The sequence below is a fragment of the Carassius auratus genome, chromosome 22 (genome assembly GCF_003368295.1).
Source record: "Carassius auratus strain Wakin chromosome 22, ASM336829v1, whole genome shotgun sequence".
In the NCBI taxonomy this organism is placed as follows: domain Eukaryota; kingdom Metazoa; phylum Chordata; class Actinopteri; order Cypriniformes; family Cyprinidae; genus Carassius; species Carassius auratus.
Window position 1 is genome coordinate 24,797,342 of NC_039264.1, and position 18,527 is coordinate 24,815,868.

At 32.9% G+C, this 18,527-nt stretch overlaps 1 protein-coding gene across 2 annotated transcripts; it reads left to right on the forward strand.

Moving 5' to 3' along the window:
* The first annotated feature begins 4,168 nt into the window (after positions 1 to 4,168).
* Positions 4,169 to 17,021, forward strand: ttc39c (tetratricopeptide repeat domain 39C). Of its 2 annotated transcripts, XM_026198390.1 has the most exons (15): positions 4,169 to 4,567; positions 4,665 to 4,849; positions 5,937 to 5,985; positions 8,994 to 9,122; positions 9,207 to 9,321; positions 10,385 to 10,751; positions 11,502 to 11,670; positions 12,613 to 12,706; positions 12,880 to 12,987; positions 13,078 to 13,187; positions 14,393 to 14,516; positions 14,598 to 14,695; positions 14,888 to 14,992; positions 16,063 to 16,101; positions 16,184 to 16,273. In XM_026198390.1, exons 2-15 carry the CDS (start codon positions 4,710 to 4,712, stop codon positions 16,271 to 16,273), a joined length of 1,737 nt encoding a protein of 578 aa, XP_026054175.1. In that variant the 5' UTR covers positions 4,169 to 4,567; positions 4,665 to 4,709. The 2 variants fall into 2 exon arrangements, with proteins under 2 accessions (XP_026054175.1, XP_026054176.1); XM_026198391.1 differs by lacking the exon at positions 4,169 to 4,567 and having other exon boundaries at positions 4,710 to 4,849; positions 16,184 to 17,021.
* The last annotated feature ends 1,506 nt before the right edge of the window (positions 17,022 to 18,527 follow it).

The following is an 18,527-nucleotide window of genomic DNA, read 5'->3' on the forward strand; positions in this document are numbered from 1 at the left end:
TACAACTATACTCACAATTGAAGATAGATTATTCAAATGCTTGACGAAAGAGATGCGTGTTTAATCTAGATTTAAACAGAGAGAGTGTGTCTGAACCCCGAACCTTATCAGGAAGGCTATTCCAGAGTTTGGGAGCCAAATGTGAAAAAGCTCTACCTCCTTTAGTGGACTTTGCTGTCCTAGGAGCTACCAAAAGTCCAGTGTTTTGTGACCTTAGGGAGCGTGATGGATTGTATCGTGGTAGAAGGCTAGTTAGGTATGCTGGAGCTAAACCATTTAGGGACTTTATAGGTAAGTAATGATAATTTGTAACTGATACGGAACTTAATAGGTAGCCAGTGCAGAGACTGTAAAATTGGAGTAATATGATCATATTTTCTTGACCTTGTAAGGACTCTAGCCGCTGCATTTTGGACTACCTGTAGCTTGTTTATTGAAGAAGCAGGACAACCACCTAGAAGTGCATTACAATAGTCCAGTCTAGAGGTCATGAATGCATGAACTAGCTTTTCTGCATCAGAAACAGACAACATTTTTTGTAGCTTGGCAATGTTTCTAAGATGGAAGAATGCAGTTTTTGTAACATGGGAAATATGATTTTCAAAAGACAAGTTGCTGTGTAATATAACACAACATAAGTAACAGTACATCCGTCTAGTTGCAGATTGTAATCTAAAAGATTCTGTGTAGTGTTTTTTGGTCCAATAATTAATATCTCTGTCTTATCCGAATTTAATAGGAGAAAATTATTGGTCATGCAATCTTTTACATTTTTAACACACTCTGTTAGCTTAGATAATTTAGAGGTTTCATCTGGTCTCGTTGAGATATATAGCGGAGTATCTTCAGCATAACTGTGGAAGCTAATTCTGTATTTTATAATAATATTACCAAGGGGCAACATGTATATTGAAAATAAAAGGGGACCTAGGACGGATCCTTGTGGCACTCCATATTTTACTGATGATAAATGAGATGACTCCCCATTTAAGTAAACAAAATGGTAGCGAACGGACAGGTAGGATCTAAACCATCTTGCATATCATCTCAAAACATATAAAATGGTCTTCTTTATTGCGACGACTCTTCCCGTCTACCTTGCAATGGTCCAGCTGGTCAGTCAGCACCACTGCGGGAGGGAAATGCTAGTTAGTACGGCTTAATTGATAAAACAAACAAGAAGACTTCAAGTGTTTTAAAGTTCACCTACCTGTACCTATTTAACGTACTCGTACGACTTTTAGGTCTTCACGAGTATCCCTATTGGTCTGCTGGTGCCAATGTGGGAGGAAAATACTAGTGTACTGGGAAAGTAAGCAAGTAAAAGGACTATACGACGAGTCTCCCCTCTGGTCTGACAGCTTGACAGAGTTCGCTCACACTATATTTTTATAAAAATAATGTACCTTTATATCTAGCAAACATCATCAGAATATAAAAGGTATAAAGTTAAAGTTAACTTACCACACTCACGTGGGCTTTCATCTTCACAATAAATCTGTCATGGTACCATGCCATCGCATGTGGAGATGTTTGTTAACACCTAAAAATTACTAACACCTAAAATGCAACTCAGTACACTCTCTGTGGTGTCTGTTTTGGGGGGGGTGGACATTAATAAATCAGACATTATTTTAGTTTATCCCAATTTGTTACATTACTACATGTTAGGTGTGGAAAAAATTATTATTCATGCAACAATGCTTATTACTGTAATAATGTTCATTAAAAAGCATTGCTATATGGATGATAAGAACTTGCTCTCATTAAAGTTTTTATCAGGATTTTTGTAAAAGGTTTACTACCAAACTGAAAGAAATAGCGTAGCATTCTTCGTGACCAGAGTTTGCATATTTCATTCTGTAACCTATACATTTTATGCTCTCCAAAAAAAACACTTATAATATCTGGATCTGGCAACACGACGGAGATGCAACTCTCTATCAAGGCCCGTTGGGTGACCAAATAAAGTAACTGTTGTTAAAACACCTGGAGTCGTCTCGTTTGTTTTATCAATTAAGCCCGTGCTAACCAGCTTTTTTCCCTCCCGCAGTGATACTGGCTGACCATCGTGAGGCAGGCGGGAAAAGATTTGAGATGACCTCTGGAGGACGCATCCTTCTAAATGAGACACAGCTGATATCTCTTCCCTAATTAAGCACATTAACTCTACAAACTTTTAGATTTACACCATTTATTTTCCACTGGCACATCCGACACGTTTGCCCACAATAGCATTTTTAATCTATTATGAAGCAGACGTGCCTGTATGCGCTCACATTAAAAGCATTTTTATGGAAGTGAAAACCCTTATGGGCGTTTGAGTTACATGCAGAAACATCACCCGATTCGAACGTTATCACTCGATTGAATGGGGCGTTATCAGCAGTTATCAGCCCATAGAAATGGGCCAGACATTCAAAAGCATTGAAACTTGTTTTAAGCCTCTGCCCAATGAATGTATAAATAAAACATCCTACGTTTGCTAAGTAAACTGCCAACATTTTCTTATACAACGTTAACGTTAACCCTTCAGCTACGACAGTTCAATCCCGACTGGCTTCGTCAAGTTTCATTAGTGACTCTGCCATTACTGTATTTTCAAATAATTAAAAAAAATATATGTACATCCAATTATATAACAGCAGCAGTAATTCGGCTAATATAAAGTTAAATATAATTACCTTGATAGTTTAGAAAGTTTGTCCATTGACACGCAGTCGCAGACCGTGTTGAAGTGGAGAGTAGCAACCGTTTTTTTTTTTTTTTTTTTTTTTTTTTTTTTTAAATGAGAAGGCGCGGGAAGACAGCCACGCCAGTCATCGCATAAGTATATTCGGCCCCATAAACATCAACGGGTGCCAAGCGGAGTAAAGGAAACAGAATGCATACACAGATCAGAAGACCAATTCTGGAGTTAAACAGTTAGCAAAATACAAATTATGATTGTTTTGGGTAATTGTATTGGAAAGTGACATTAAAAATAGACTTATAAAAATATACATAATGAAAGCACATTTCCTCAATAGTTAGAATGAATGTAGGCTCAAATGTAAAATTGGGTATGCAAAATAAAAATATTTAAATAATTTAATTGTCTGTGTTTCTTCTTGTGGCTCATAAATGTATTTACACAGCAAGTACGTCTGTGCTGTTTGATGCACCACAGAAAGGAGTTCAGGGCATAAAGACTGAGACGTCTCCCTGCACTCTCATTATTTATTCATAACATGTGCATTAATGTGTGAATAACATGTACTTCCATTTTCAGCCCATGCAAAAAGCTTTATTCCACATTTCTTGTCTTGTTTGCTTTCTGTCTTGTGTTGAAAATTAAACTGTTGTACTTATTGGACAACCTCATGACCATCATTCTGATTAATAAAATTGGGTTGAATTTAGTTAAAAGGTTAACCCCTTACCAGCCCCCCCCCCCCCATTTTTGGCATAGAGACAGAAATGACATACCCAAAATAAAAATGTTTCTGCTCATGATTCTTTCTGAACAAAAAAATGTGATCATGAAAATACTAATATATATATATATATATATATATATATATATATATATATATATATATATATATATATATATATATATATATATATATATATGACTAAACATTGTTCTCGAAAAAGTGTTCAAAGATTTTACAATTTCTTTAAATATTCATGTAGTAAAGTAATGTGCTAGGTTATCCCTAATTTTTGCAAGCAAATCTATTTTTTGAATTGACTCATTTGTTTTCTTCTTTCATACACTTACTAACATAATATTTGAACAATATTAAAGAGGAGGTGAAATGCTATTTCATGCATAGCTTGATAGTTTTTTACACTGTTAAAGAGTTGGATTCCCATGCTAAACATGTACAAAGTTTCAAAAATTAAGTTGTGCGTTTGAAGGAGTATTTTTGTCCCAATTTATAAATCAAGTGAACGTAAAAGTAAATTGAGGGAACACTCTAGTAATTGTGTGCACATTTTAGTACATTGAGGGAACGAATTAGTAAATCGTGCACATTATAGCCTTATAATGTTTCCTGCATGTCATGTGCGGGGCTCGATACTTGTGAGTAAATCGTTTGAAAAGTACTCGCTTCGCCTCATACTGGCATAGCGAACCAATTGATGAACGGATCTTTTTCTGAATCGATTCAAAAGATTCGACTCACGATGAATGCAAATCCCGACTGCTAAGGGCAGGCAAGCTCCATCCTGCAAGGGTTATTGTTGGTAACGTATTCGTTTCCTGCTTTTTACAGTCAAAAGGAAGATGCCAAGCCTCTTGTTTGAAAGCAGATCAGATCTAGCACCTACAGCCCTTCGGTGAAGTGAATGACAAGCGGATACAGGACAATAACGTCACAGCTCTGTCGCTCCTTTAAAATTGCGTAACGCGTGATGCTGGCATGCAAACAGACAGCTGATGTTTCATAGCTCACGGGCGGCCTGATGGAGGGGACGATTTCGGATCTGAAAACATCTTAGCAGAGCATTTCGGACACGGAAGGGATCAAAATAACGTATATCCAGACGATTTCCTCCAGCGGTCTGCAGTGCATTGGTGAGTGAGGGAAAGATCAGTTTATTTCACTCTGCACGACGCAGCGCGTTTCGCTCGCTCAAAGCAACCCGAATGTTCTTCTGCGGTTTATTTACAGAAGAACGAGTTTTTTTTCCTGCGCATAAAGGAGTAAACCGAGAGGATGGCAGGCCCCGACTCCCCGCAGCAGCAGGTTGAAGAGAAAGCCGAGCAGATAGACGACGCCGAGCTGGCGTTTCAGGGCATCAATATGCTGCTCAACAATGGCTTCAAAGAGAGCGACGAGCTCTTCAGGAGATACCGGTAACATCACTGTGCATCTATGCTTTTACAGGAATATTATAAAATGGGAGGTTTTGTTTACATAAACGGGAGGCACATCATTTGACCTCGCTGCGTTTATTTCTGTTGCATAACATGAAGTCAAATCTTCCGTTATTTACTCGTTTTCTGTTTCTGCTGCCATCATTTGGGATGTTTCTCAGTACATTAAAAGACTACCCTGGACCACAAAACCAGTCATAAGGGTAATTTTTTAAATTGAGATTTATACATCACCTGATAGCTGAATAAATAAGCTTTTCATTGAAGCATGGTTTGTTATGACAGGACAAATTCTGCAATCTGAGGGTGCAAAAACATCCAGATATTGGGGAAATCGCATTTCAAGTTGTCCAAATGAAGTTTTTAGCAATGCATATTAGCCTACAAATCATCAAAAATAAAGTTTTGATTTATTTAAGGTGGGAAATTTACAAATTGTCTTCATGGGACATTATCTTTAATATGCTAATGGTTTTAGGCATAAAATAAAAATCCCAAATTCTGACCCACAATGTATTGTTGGCTGTTACAAATACACCTGTGCTACTTATGACTGGCTTTGAGGTCCAGGTTCACATGTCATATAAACACATGGATATTATATTGTGCATTATATTTGATTCGAGAGATACAACCTTTCTGTCTGAAGTATTTGGTGTAAGACAGAAAATCTTTTTTTCCCTTTTTTTTATTTAAAACCGATGACTAATAGTTATTAAAATGACTTTTTTTTTCCTTATAAAGCACATATATTGCATTAAACTGCAGAAACATGTTATCAATTCATACGCGAAGCCTGAGGATTTCTATATTTTAGAAGAAACCGCGTCTTAAGACATTCTTAAGGATACAGATATTCATGGATATTAAGTTTAATGCTATTAGGAGCTTAGCGCTTTGGCTTTAAATGTGGATAATTCCTTGTTTAATGCCAAATATAATCTTGTGAGCAGGCATGCACAGAGTTATGAATCATTCACAAAGCTGTATTAAATTATCTACTTTCTGGATTATTATGTTTTTATGTCATAGTGCCATATCCCATGATTCCCTCTTCTGTCCGCAGGAGCCACAGTCCACTGATGAGCTTCGGTGCCAGTTTTGTCAGTTTCTTGGTAAGTTAATCTTGGTTCAATTGGTTTCAGTTAGTACTTCTAGTATGTTTGACACAGGAACAGCTTCTTAGAGAACTGAAAGTGTCTCTGCAGTTCATTAAACTCCTTTTAGGGTTTGGATTTACGTCTGTACTTGCCCATGACGTTAGGCACCGAGCCGATTTCAGCGCTACCCCCTAGAACTTTATTTATTGGGGCAAGTAAACTCTTGTTTAACAGAGACATGCTTGAGACACAGCACACACAGCTGTGGTGGAAACATCAGCTAGTAGCTCGAGACGGCTTTCTTGTGTGATTAGTTTGACATCAGCCCATCATTTCTAGTCCATCTCTGTTATCTCTGTTATGTGACACAGTCAGCAAATGCTCTCATTTGCACTCGAGCTGCAGTCCTGTTTCCTGCAGCGCTGCGCTCCTTTCATCCTGGCCATTAATAGGAGAAAGAGATGACAGGAAGTGAAACACTGGCCAGAAAGAGACGGAATAAAAATGTTACAACAGCAAATCAGTTTCTATATTTTTGTGAGATATTTTCCCTTTCAAGTGAATTGGTTTTATTTTTATTTTATATTTATTTTGTATTTTATTTTATTGGAGAATAGCAAGTGTATTTTACAGAATAGACATTTTTTCAAATGTTTTTTCCTATATTTTTATTTGTTAATAATATTACAGTTGTCTTTATTTATTTTTAATTGAATAGAAGAATAGCAAGTATTTTTTATTTTATTCTACATTTTTATTATATTTAATAGAATATTTGTTTCCCTAAGGTGAAATTAAATTGTATGGTTGTTTTATTTTATGTGACAAAATAAAATGTTATTTTATGAATAAACAAATAAAAAAGTATGAATAAAATAAATAACAAAAATTCCACTTCTGGAAAATTATTCCATACAATTTTTAACAGTTTTTACAAAATGGCTATTCTCCTATAACATACAATTTCACAACATGAAAAAAAAATACCTTGTAAAAATTTAGGATAAAATTAAAAACACTATTGCTATTCTATTAAATCAAACAAACAATAAAATAAACTATCATTTTATCCTTTGAAAATGCAGAATAAAAAAAATCTAAATATATTTACAACATATAAATTTTTACATTTATTCTACATTTTTAAAGGATAATTATTCCCTGCAGTGAAACTGCTTATTTTATTTTCTAGGAGAATTATTAGGGAATTTAAAATAATTATTCTTTCTAGGATATTTAAGGGATGTTTTATTGTATTGGTATTCGTTTTATTTATTTTTTTCATTTTAAATTTGCTTATATTTAAAGCATTTTTTCTCATGAAGTGAAAATGTATTTTATTTAATTTTATTTTAGTGCCTTTAATGTATTAACAGTAATGTGTGGACCAGCACATAGCACTCTATTTCTGCAGCATACAGAATGTGAAAGTGCTTACTATGCGTGGAATACCCGAAAAGCAAACTGTTTATTCTTGTGTAATAAGTACTGTTTCACATTCTATTTTAGAGAAAATAGTAGCAGGTGTTCAGTTTAAGCTGTGCAGCATGCAGTATACTGTCCAAACACAGCCTTTCTCATCAAGAGTTGAAGAACAGACCTTCTCATAACCTCTTATGTCAAAACTGGTGGCCCTCTATGATATCGCTCGGGCCCTCGGTGGCAATTCAGACAGCAGAGGTGGGATCTGTGGCATGAGAAATGTCAGTCAGCACTAATGTGCCTCCATCAAAGAAGTATTACTTTACCAAAAGACCTTCAGAAGCGTCCGGGCACTAGTGTAGCTTTAGCGAATAATAGACAGCTTACACTATAAGAATTTGGTGTAATACAGAAGATAATTACATTGTGCAACAATGATAGCATTGTTGAGTATGAAAGGCTCAAAGTGGCTTTAGTGCTAGAAACATTTGTTAAGGGACTGAGGAACTCATGCAGTTATTACAGAGGGTTCAGATGCTCTCTGATGCTCCAGAAGGAAAAACCATGCATTAAGAGCCGGGGGTGAAAACTTTTGAACAGAATGGAGATGTGCACATTTTTCCGAATATCAGATTTTTTTATTTAGTACTGCTCTTTAAAGTCTACAGAAGTTAGTTACATGTTTCCCAGAAGACAAAATAAGTCAAATTTACCTTAAACTTTAAATTCGTAAGTTTTTACCCCCCAGCTATTGATGCATGGTTTTTCCTTCTGGAGAATCAGAGAGCGTTTGAATCTTCTTTATGTGAAATATCTTATTCAGGTCAGAGCTAAATAAACAATGACATGCATTTATATTAAACATTTTGCAGATTCCGAAACAGAGATGTACATTTTTGACCTTATAAACTCTATGGGGCTGCACCATATATTGAAATAAAATTGAAATTGCAATATGGTTGCAATTTTTAAAAAGTAAATAAAAAAACTGGTTTCGGAGTGAAGTGCAACATATGTTTATTTTTAATAAGTATTTACATTTTTTTTTTTTTACATTGCAATAATATCAAAGTTTATTTCGTATTTTGTTTGTAATGATCACAATAAAACTAGCTTTATTATTGAAATGTATTATATAAAACGGAGTTTCAGAGTGACTCAGTGTTTCAGGCACTATTCATTAACATTATTTTTTATTAAATATTTAATAGTTTTTTTTTTTTTTTACAGAACAATGATATTACAGTATATTAAATGCATTATTTAATACGTTAAGTAATAATAGTATTTTTTATTATTATTTTTATTATTATTTTATATTCCTTTTATTTTATTATTCCTATATTTTGATTTATGATTTAAATAATAATCACAAAAAAAAATTATATTTTTTATTATTTTATAGTCCTTCAAAGTGTGGCACTATTCATTTACACATAATTTTTATTAAATATATACAAAATCATCCCGTTAATTCTAGAATGATTAATTCTTTCCAAATAAAGCTGTTCAGTTCTTCTGGTTAAATGTGTTTTTCATATTGTAAAAACAATGTAATTTTTTTCCAGTATCGTGCAGCTCTAATATTCGTGTGATCATAGAATGCCATGATGACCTTCGAGGAGGAGAAAATGCAGATGGCCAGCGATGACCTGAGAACTACTGAAAAGCTTTGCGAGAGCGACAACGCCGGCGTCATCGAGACCATCCGTAACAAAATCAAGAAGAGCGTGAGTTTGTTTGTACGAGTGTGTGGCAGCAGGACGCACTGAACCTGTCTTCACATTAACACTTTGGTTGTTATCTTTGTCCAGATGGACTCGCACAGATCAGGAGTGGAGATGGTGGATGGTCTTCAGAGACAGATCATCGTGGCTGACTGCCAGGTTTATCTCGCCGTGCTGTGCTTCGTCAAACAGGAAATCTCAGGTCCAGTCTACCTTCCACAGACCAGACTCAAACTTTATATGCTTCATTTGTATGCCACTGTGTTGGGGGGAGGAAACAGACTTGATATTATTATGATATTATTATTATTAAATATTAGGGGAGAGAAGTTCAGGTGTGATGTCATGTTTACTTTTTTTTTTTTTTTTTATTCCCCCACAAAACATTAAGCATTGTAATTTTTAATTTTATTAATTTGAAATTTCCTCAATTTATTTTTAATTTTTGCATTATTGTTATTTTATTTTACTAATTTTAATTAACTTTTTATTTTAAATATGATTGAATTTCTTACATTTTATATTTGTATTTTAAATAGTTAATTGATAATAAAATAATCATAATGCATTTAGTATTCATGATATTATGAAAATATTTGATTTACTTTCTTACTGTACGTATACAAAAATTTGGAGTATTTAAAATTATTCAGCTTCTCACCAAAAATAATAAAAGGCTTAATCATGCAGTTATTTTTTTTCTTGTTTTTCTTAATTTTACAATTTTGTGTATAATGGAATTCCTTTGATTATTATATTTTTATTAAAAAAATTATCATTTTAAATATATTTTTATTAAAGTGTATACAAATTTCGATTTTTTTAAATGATATTGAAAGACAATCATCATGTTTTTATTTTTTTTTGTTATTTTTATTGTATAAGTGAATTAAAGTGATTTTTTGCATTTCAATTTTAAAATTATTAAAAATTATTAAAGTTTGCACAAATTTGAATTACTACTTTTTTTTAGCTTGACACCAAAAATATTAAGACTTAATCATACAGTTTTTATTTGCTTTTCAATTTCATTGTTTATAATAGATCTTCTTTAATCTTATATTTGTATTTGAGAGTTAACATATTTTATATATTAATAGTAATATATTTTTTACTTGCATTTCACTTTGTATTAATCGCAGTATACACAAGTTTGAATTACTTCAAATGTTTCAGCTTGTCATTAAATTTTTTTTAAAAGACTCAATCATGCTAGTTGAAACATTTTCTTTCATTTAAAGTCATTGTGACCTGTCGCCCCTCAGCATACATCAAAGGAGGCTGGATCCTCCGCAAGGCCTGGAAAATGTTCAACAAATGCTACAGTGACATCAGCCAGCTGCAGGAAGCCTGTCGCCGCCGCTCCTCCGACCAGCAGGGGGCGCTGACCTCTGATCAGGCCAACCACAACACCTCAGCCCGGAGCGGCGGCCGGGTAACCGAAGAGGTTCTGGACCGCCTGAAGGGATCGGTCAGCTTCGGCTATGGGCTCTTTCACTTGTGTATTTCGATGGTGCCTCCACACCTGCTCAAGATCGTCAACCTGCTGGGCTTCCCTGGAGACCGTCACCAAGGTCTGGCCTCATTAGCATACGCCAGCGAGAGCAAGGATATGAAAGCGCCGCTCGCCACGTAAGCTGGCGTTTTTTGGTTTCACGCACGTCAATCTGGCATTTGACATGATTTTCTCACTGCTCGAACGCTGCCACGTGTCCAACAGGTTTCACACTGGGGTTACATAATTAATGGCATCCGAAAGGTCACAATTAGAAATAAAGGGCATTGGATGGAAAGGTCATGTGAGCATGTGCAAGCAAATGCTAACACAGCTGTGCTTTAAAATACTTTTAGGCATTTAATCAGAAGGTTGTTGGTTCGAATCCCATGGTGAGCAGGAATTTTCCTAATGCGAAACTGTTAAGACTAACGGCATGTGCACACCTAAAACGAATAGAGTAGATTACATACAAAGTCAATGCCAAGATGTGAATAGACACGAATGACACGATTTCCTCAAATGAGCAATATGCAGCTTTTTTTCAAGCAATTTTAGAAGTCTGACAATCAGGGGTTATGGTGTGTGCAGGTCAAACGTTAAGCGAATATGCTCATCTCTCTCTTTGGACACATTGTTCTCGGCAGTCGCTTGCCAGAGGCTGACAGATTGTGCAGCAGCTCTAATAATAGAGATGAATTTAAGCATACTTAATCCAGCCCGGGACAAAACGCTCCCAATTTGTTCATCAGATGGAAAGATGCCGCTTTTGTTTTATCAGTGCTGCTTAGTAAACAGCAAATATATAACCAAGCACAACTAATAAGCATGCAAACTGTGTTATTTTCTGTATCTTTGCCGCCTTTTCTCTGGCTTCTCTCTCTCAGTTTGGCTCTTTTGTGGTACCACACCGTGGTGCAGCCCTTCTTTGCTCTGGACGGCTCTGACTCACGTGCCGGGCTCCTGGAGGCCAAAGCCATTCTGCAGAAGAAGGCAATGGTTTACCCAAACTCCTCTCTCTTCATCTTCTTCAAGGGACGGGTGCAGAGATTAGAGGTGGGGATTTTACAATACGGTGTCACACTGACGGTGAAATGAAACCAGAGCAGATGCTTGATAACCGACTGGTGTGATTAAATCATTGAAATAATAGTGCGGTCTATGCTGTGCTGATACTATGCAACAACCACAATAACCTTCTTCATGTAGCGGGTGTGTTAGAAGCAATGGACGGCATCCAAAGCTGACCAATCATGTCAATCATCTCCAATACCAATTCTACACTGACGACAATGTGTAGTTTATATAACACTAGTCTAGAGGAAAAACAAATGCTATGTTGGATGTCATACAAGATGACAGTGTTTCATGTGTCCCGGCTGGAATCAGGACACAGCAACATGAGAATGAAAAAAAGATGATATGTTACAGTTTAACAAAATAACAACATATTTATTGCAATTTATTAATAGGATTTGTGTTTGTGCGCATGTGTAAGTATATATATATATATATATATATATATATATATATGATTTTAATAAACTCTTGTATACTCAAATATGAACAGTGTTTATTGCAATATTTTAAATATTGCTTATAATTATATATTAATAATTTATGTAATTATATAATGTACTGCTTATAAATTGTGCTTATTATAACTAAATTCATATGAAAAATATAATGATTATTGATTCATTAAATTTCTAAATATTTTTTACACACACATTTATATGTATATATTTTTGTAATTTATTACATACAAATTATTTGTGTGTTTATATATATATATATATATATATATATATATATATATATATATATATATATATATATATATAAACACACAAATAATTTGTATGTAATAAATTACAAAAAAAAAAACATTTATATGTAAAAATACAAATAAAATAATTTCTTATGAAAAAATCTATAAGCTTATTAATATATATATTATACATTATTCATTATAATTAATCTGTTTTTCATTTGCAGTGCCAAATCAACAGTGCACTGGCATCATTTCAGGATGCTCTGGAGTTCGCCTCAGACCAAAGAGAGATTCAACATGTGTGCCTCTATGAAATTGGTACAAATCTGTAGTTGTTGTCTTTTTAGTACAGTCATTTATTAAATATTCGGTCCGGCTTGATTGAATTGTGGCCTGGCAATAAGAGAACGTTATGCAGTCAATCGTTTACTTTCCAACAAAAGGAATAATTCGGTGCATGATGTATGATTTAATTTGTTCTGGATCCGCAGGCTGGTGCAGCATGATAGAGATGAACTTTGAAGATGCCTTCAGGTCTTTTGAGCGGCTGAAGAATGAATCCCGATGGTCACAGTGTTACTACGCTTACCTCACCGGAGGTCAGATTAGGATCTGATCTGCCTCAAACTCTTTTTAACGTCTCTTTAAAAGGATCGTTTTATTAATACCTTTTACATCTCAACCCAAAGTATGTCAGGGGGCTGCTGGTGACCTAGAGGGAGCCAAAGCTGTTTTCCGAGATGTCCAGAAGCTTTTTAAACGCAAGAACAATCAGATTGAGCAGTTTGCACTGAAAAGAGTGAGTTATCCGAAAATATATATTCATTATGATAATTTTTTTGCAGTTCTGATTTCAAATTTTCAATTAAACTCAAAATTACTATAATTTAAACATATATATTAAAATTTTTTTGTAGTTATAATAATTTATAATATACAAATTAATTATTTTAATGTTAATGTAAATATGCAATTTCTATGCCCTTTTCATTTATCTATTATATTAGTAATAATAATTTATATTTTTTGAAGTTTTGCATTTGTTTCTTTATAATTTTAACTCATAACTAAAATTTAAAGATGCTCTATATATATATATATATATATATATATATATATATAAAATCGTTTGACAGCACTTATATACATATTTTTGTTTACATATGTATGTGTAATGTGTATATATATTATGTATATATAAATACACACACATGCATGTATATTTTTCACATATATATAAAAAGATTGTGTATATTGAATATAATTATTTATAATATAAATTGAATATGAAAATAAATATAGACGTAAATATTTTCAAAATATATACTGTTTGCATGTGTATTTATACATAGTAAATATACACAGAACACATTTATTATGCAAACAAAAACTTATTTTGGATACGATTAATCATTTGACAGCACTAATATATATGTGTGTCTGTGTATGTGCACGTGTATATACATACATACACACACACACACACACACACATATATATATATATATATATATACACACACACACACACACACACACACGCAAATGCTGTATACATTATATATATATTTATATATATATATATATATATATATATACACATACATATATATATACACACAAATATATATACATATACACACACACATATATATATATATATATATATATATATATATATATATATATAATTTTTTTATCATTATTACTTTTTTATATAGATATGTTTTTACAACTTGTAATACATATATAGTTATTATAATTTATAACACAAAATAATTAAACATTTAGTTCATTTTTTATTTTTACCTTTTCCAAAAACGATCATTTATAAATATTAACTTTTATTTTATACGTACATAACTACAATTTATAGAGAAATTTGAATTTGGAATTTGGAATATACTACTGATTATTTCACATTAATAATGTCAACATATTACATTTCTAAACCGTTTTATTTATTGCTGGTCAAGCGTTTCTTCTGCTTTGCTTGTGTCTCCAGGCAGAGAGGCTGAGGAAAGTGTCCCTGGCGCGAGAGCTGTGCATTCTGGGTGTTGTGGAGGTGCTGTACTTATGGAAAGCTCTCCCAAACTGCTCTTCCTCCAAACTCCAGCTCATGAACCAAGGTAAAGAACACAAATCGATGTGATGAAATGTGTGCTGTCGTTCGGCTGGCATTATAACGCTGATCTTGATGCTGTATCCAGTGCTGCAGGGGCTGGATGAGCAGTCGAGCCTGGGCCTCAGACGCCTGCTGCTTGGTGCCATTCAGAAATGTCTTGGGAATATTAAAGATGCTGTTCAGGTTTGTTCAATCTCATCAGGTGGTTGAAAACTCATTATGTGCGCAAACTAATGTGGTTTACCTGTAGAAGTCTTAAAGGGACAGTAACAGTGGAACAAGTACAGTTTACAAATCGATTTCGGAGCACAAATTGCTGTGTTTTTATCCTCTCTCTCACTGTATACTGTGTTTAAGACGGATTGTGTTTTCTAGTCGTTCCAGCTGGCAGCGCAGGATGAATACGGCCGTCTGAATAACAGCTATGTGCAGCCCTATTCCTGTTATGAGCTGGGCTGTGTGCTACTGGCTAAACCTGAGGTAACTCACACTCACAGTCCCTTTATTCTCAGATTTAAGGCACTGTATTGAAATATTTATCCATTCATCGCTTTATGTGAATCCCAACTCTTTAAGTTCAGTTCAAACAGTCTTTTAGAAACCTTTGCATGGTTGTGTGTTACAGAGTTTATTCTGAAAATACCATTGCAAGGATTAAGATGTGGAGTTACCAAACTGTACTCCATAACTTATGTTTAAAAAATTACTTTGGAGCCAGTGGTGGTAGTAATGATGATAATAATAATAATAATAATAACTAGTATTTAAATAGAGCAGTGACATTTTGTTAAATGAAATGATATGAATGATATGTTGATTATAAATATATGTTTTAAAATGATTTAGTATGTTAAATATTCTGTGTTGTCACTTATATTTAATTATTTGTATAATATTATTAATATAATGACAAATAATTAATAATATGAATAATATATAAAGTATATATATAAACTCATAAATATCATTTATAAATATATCTGTGTATATTTACTGTATATACAAACTCGATACACATTTTTTTTACATTTAGTTTGTTTTAGCTTAAATATAAACAAACTCATAATAACTAGAATTTATAAATATTATAAAATCTATGTATTCATATATAATATATATATTTTTTTAATTGGTTAGTTTGTGTGTGTGTGTATCTGTATGTATGCATATGTGTATGCACAATTATATATAATAAAAAAAAAAAAAAATATATATATATATATATATATATATATATATATATATATATATATATATATATATATATATAATTTATGCTTATATAAATACAGTGAATTTATCAACCATATTATTTATTTATAAGTATTATTTTTTAGTATTTAAAATTTATATTTTTTAAATAATTTATTAACTTGTGATTTTTTTTTATAAAATATAGTACAATTATATTAAAATATACAGATACTGATATTGTGCATTGTTTATTAAATGTGTTTATTGGATTTTTTTTTTTTTTATTACAAATTTTTTAACACTTGAATTGTTTTTCTATCTTTTAAATTCATCAAAACTTTTTTTTCCCTCCTAAGACCCTGAGTAAAGGAAGATCATTGCTGCTTCAGGCCAAGGTAAGCGCGTGATACTTCAGTGCTTCCGTTTCGTGAGCGCAGCAGTAAGTTCAGCTGAGATAATGACTACCTCTGCTTGCAGGAGAACTACACCGGCTACGACTTCGAGAACAGGCTGCACGTCCGCATCCATTCGGCCCTCGCATCCATAAAGGAAGTGGTCCCTCACTGACCCGTCCGTCCCGCCTCAGAAGAGCTCCTGTCCAGCACTTTTTGAAGCGAAAGCCATTTGAAGTAATCCTGCTTTTCTGGGGGGAGAAAGCGAGAGTCAGCAGATTTCAGGTGTTCCAATATTTTCCACTTATAGTACTGAAAAGGTTCACTCTTCATGTAGCTGTTGGTCGCAGTGATCTAATCTAATCTAATTTTCACCTTCACATTTACAACCAGTTTGTGTGTTCAGGACTGATCTACAGAAGCTTATCCCAGAGCTTGCGCTTTCATACCAAACACATTAGCATGGCATAGAACTCCACATTAGATAACATTAATACATAATAATGAAATATATATTGTGTAACCCTTTATCTCAAAGAAATAAGAGTGTCCAAACTTACCTTTAACTACCTGTGTGTCAAATCAAGATTGTTTGCGTTTGGCGAGGTGGCTGACCGACATCAATGGCGATGCTATTTCAAAAATAGTTTAATGATAATTATTCTAATTTTAACTATTCTAACTATTCTAACTATAAGTCTTATTTGCTTAAAATGTGTTCAGTTAATGATACTAAAGCTGATTTATTTATGATTTGGTAACACTTTATTTTACAGGGTCCTTGTTACTTTCAATTGTATTTACAGTCAATTCTGGATAATTACATGCAACTAACCCTAAACCAAGTTTTGATTAATATTACTCATTACTTAATTACACCGTAACAAGGACTCTTTCAAATCAAGTGTGACTATATAATGTGTTTTTATTATTACACATATTTTTCTTTATTATTCACATATATCATTTTCAGTAAAAATATTAAATTGGTGTTTTAAATGATAAAATGATAAATTATGTACAAGAATGCAAAACTTAACTTAAATTTGGAGGTAATTGTATGAATAATATGTATTTCATAAAATGTATTTTTTTTTAAAGAATATTCCATATAATAAACATTAATTATAGTATTTTAGATATTATTTTCAGTAAAATTTTTACATTTTGCATAGAGATGAATAGCTTCATGAATTATGTACAATTCGAAACTTCACCTGAATTTGGAGCCAGTGGTATTAATAGTAGATTCTTTTAAATAATAAAAATAAACCTTGGTATTTTTAATGATTTTTAGAGAAAATCATAATTGAGTATTACATAATAATGACATTGATTACTTTTAAGTAAAAAAAATACTAAATTTTATGTGTATATATGGATTTTATCTTTATATACACAGAACTTAACCTGAGTTTGTTTATACACACACACTATACATACATACATACATATACATATTATATATATATATATATATATATATATATATATATATATATATATATATATATATAAATATATAAAATGTCATATATATTTATATAAACAAACTCGGGTAAAAGTTTAGAATTTTGATATGTTTACATTTGTTATATTTTTACTGAAAATATTATATAAAATCTAATATTTGAATTTCTTTGTTGTTGTTTTTTTTTATAACTGCAAAGTACCACATTTTTTAAGCAAGCCAAACTGATCAAATATTGGATATTGAATCAGTCTAATATATCGGTCTGTTACTAGTCTAGTTATGACACTTTTGCAGGTTAAAACGCATTGCATTCAAAGTTATCTGTTTTTATTGTATGTATTGCAAATTTCCATTTTAACACTAAACCATGTGTTCCCTTCGTAATACGTCAGGGGATATAGAACATATTTCATCGGTTATTCTGTGTATTACGATTGAGAAAAGCAGCATGACTTTGGTCCTCATGTCCTCTGTTGGTCAGCAGATATTTTTTTGAAGTAAAAACCATGTACTGTACAACTACCTACTGGTTTTCCTTCAGGGCCAGAGGAGGTAATTTCATTTTGGACCTTGTTTTTGATGAGCCATATGTTATATTTGCTTTTTTGTGCCAGATGTTCTGTAATATTTTTGGCCCAGGCTTATCATTTGTAGACTTTTAACAGTGCAACAGTATCTACTTTTGATAACGTCGCCTCTGAATAACTTGCATTAATTTAAGCTGGTGTATATATTGTGAAATTGTTGTGAAACTTGCACCTTCTTATTTTCTCGGCTCATAGCTGTAACGTTAATTTGCTACTGTACATGATTCCCTCTGGTCTCTCTGTCAGTAACTCCAGAGGCTAAAAAAAAACATGTCTTCACTGTGAAACGTGTCAATATTGGATGTTCAGGGTATTTATACCTTGTGAAGACAACAGAATTAGGAAATTTCAATAATAAAATACCGAAA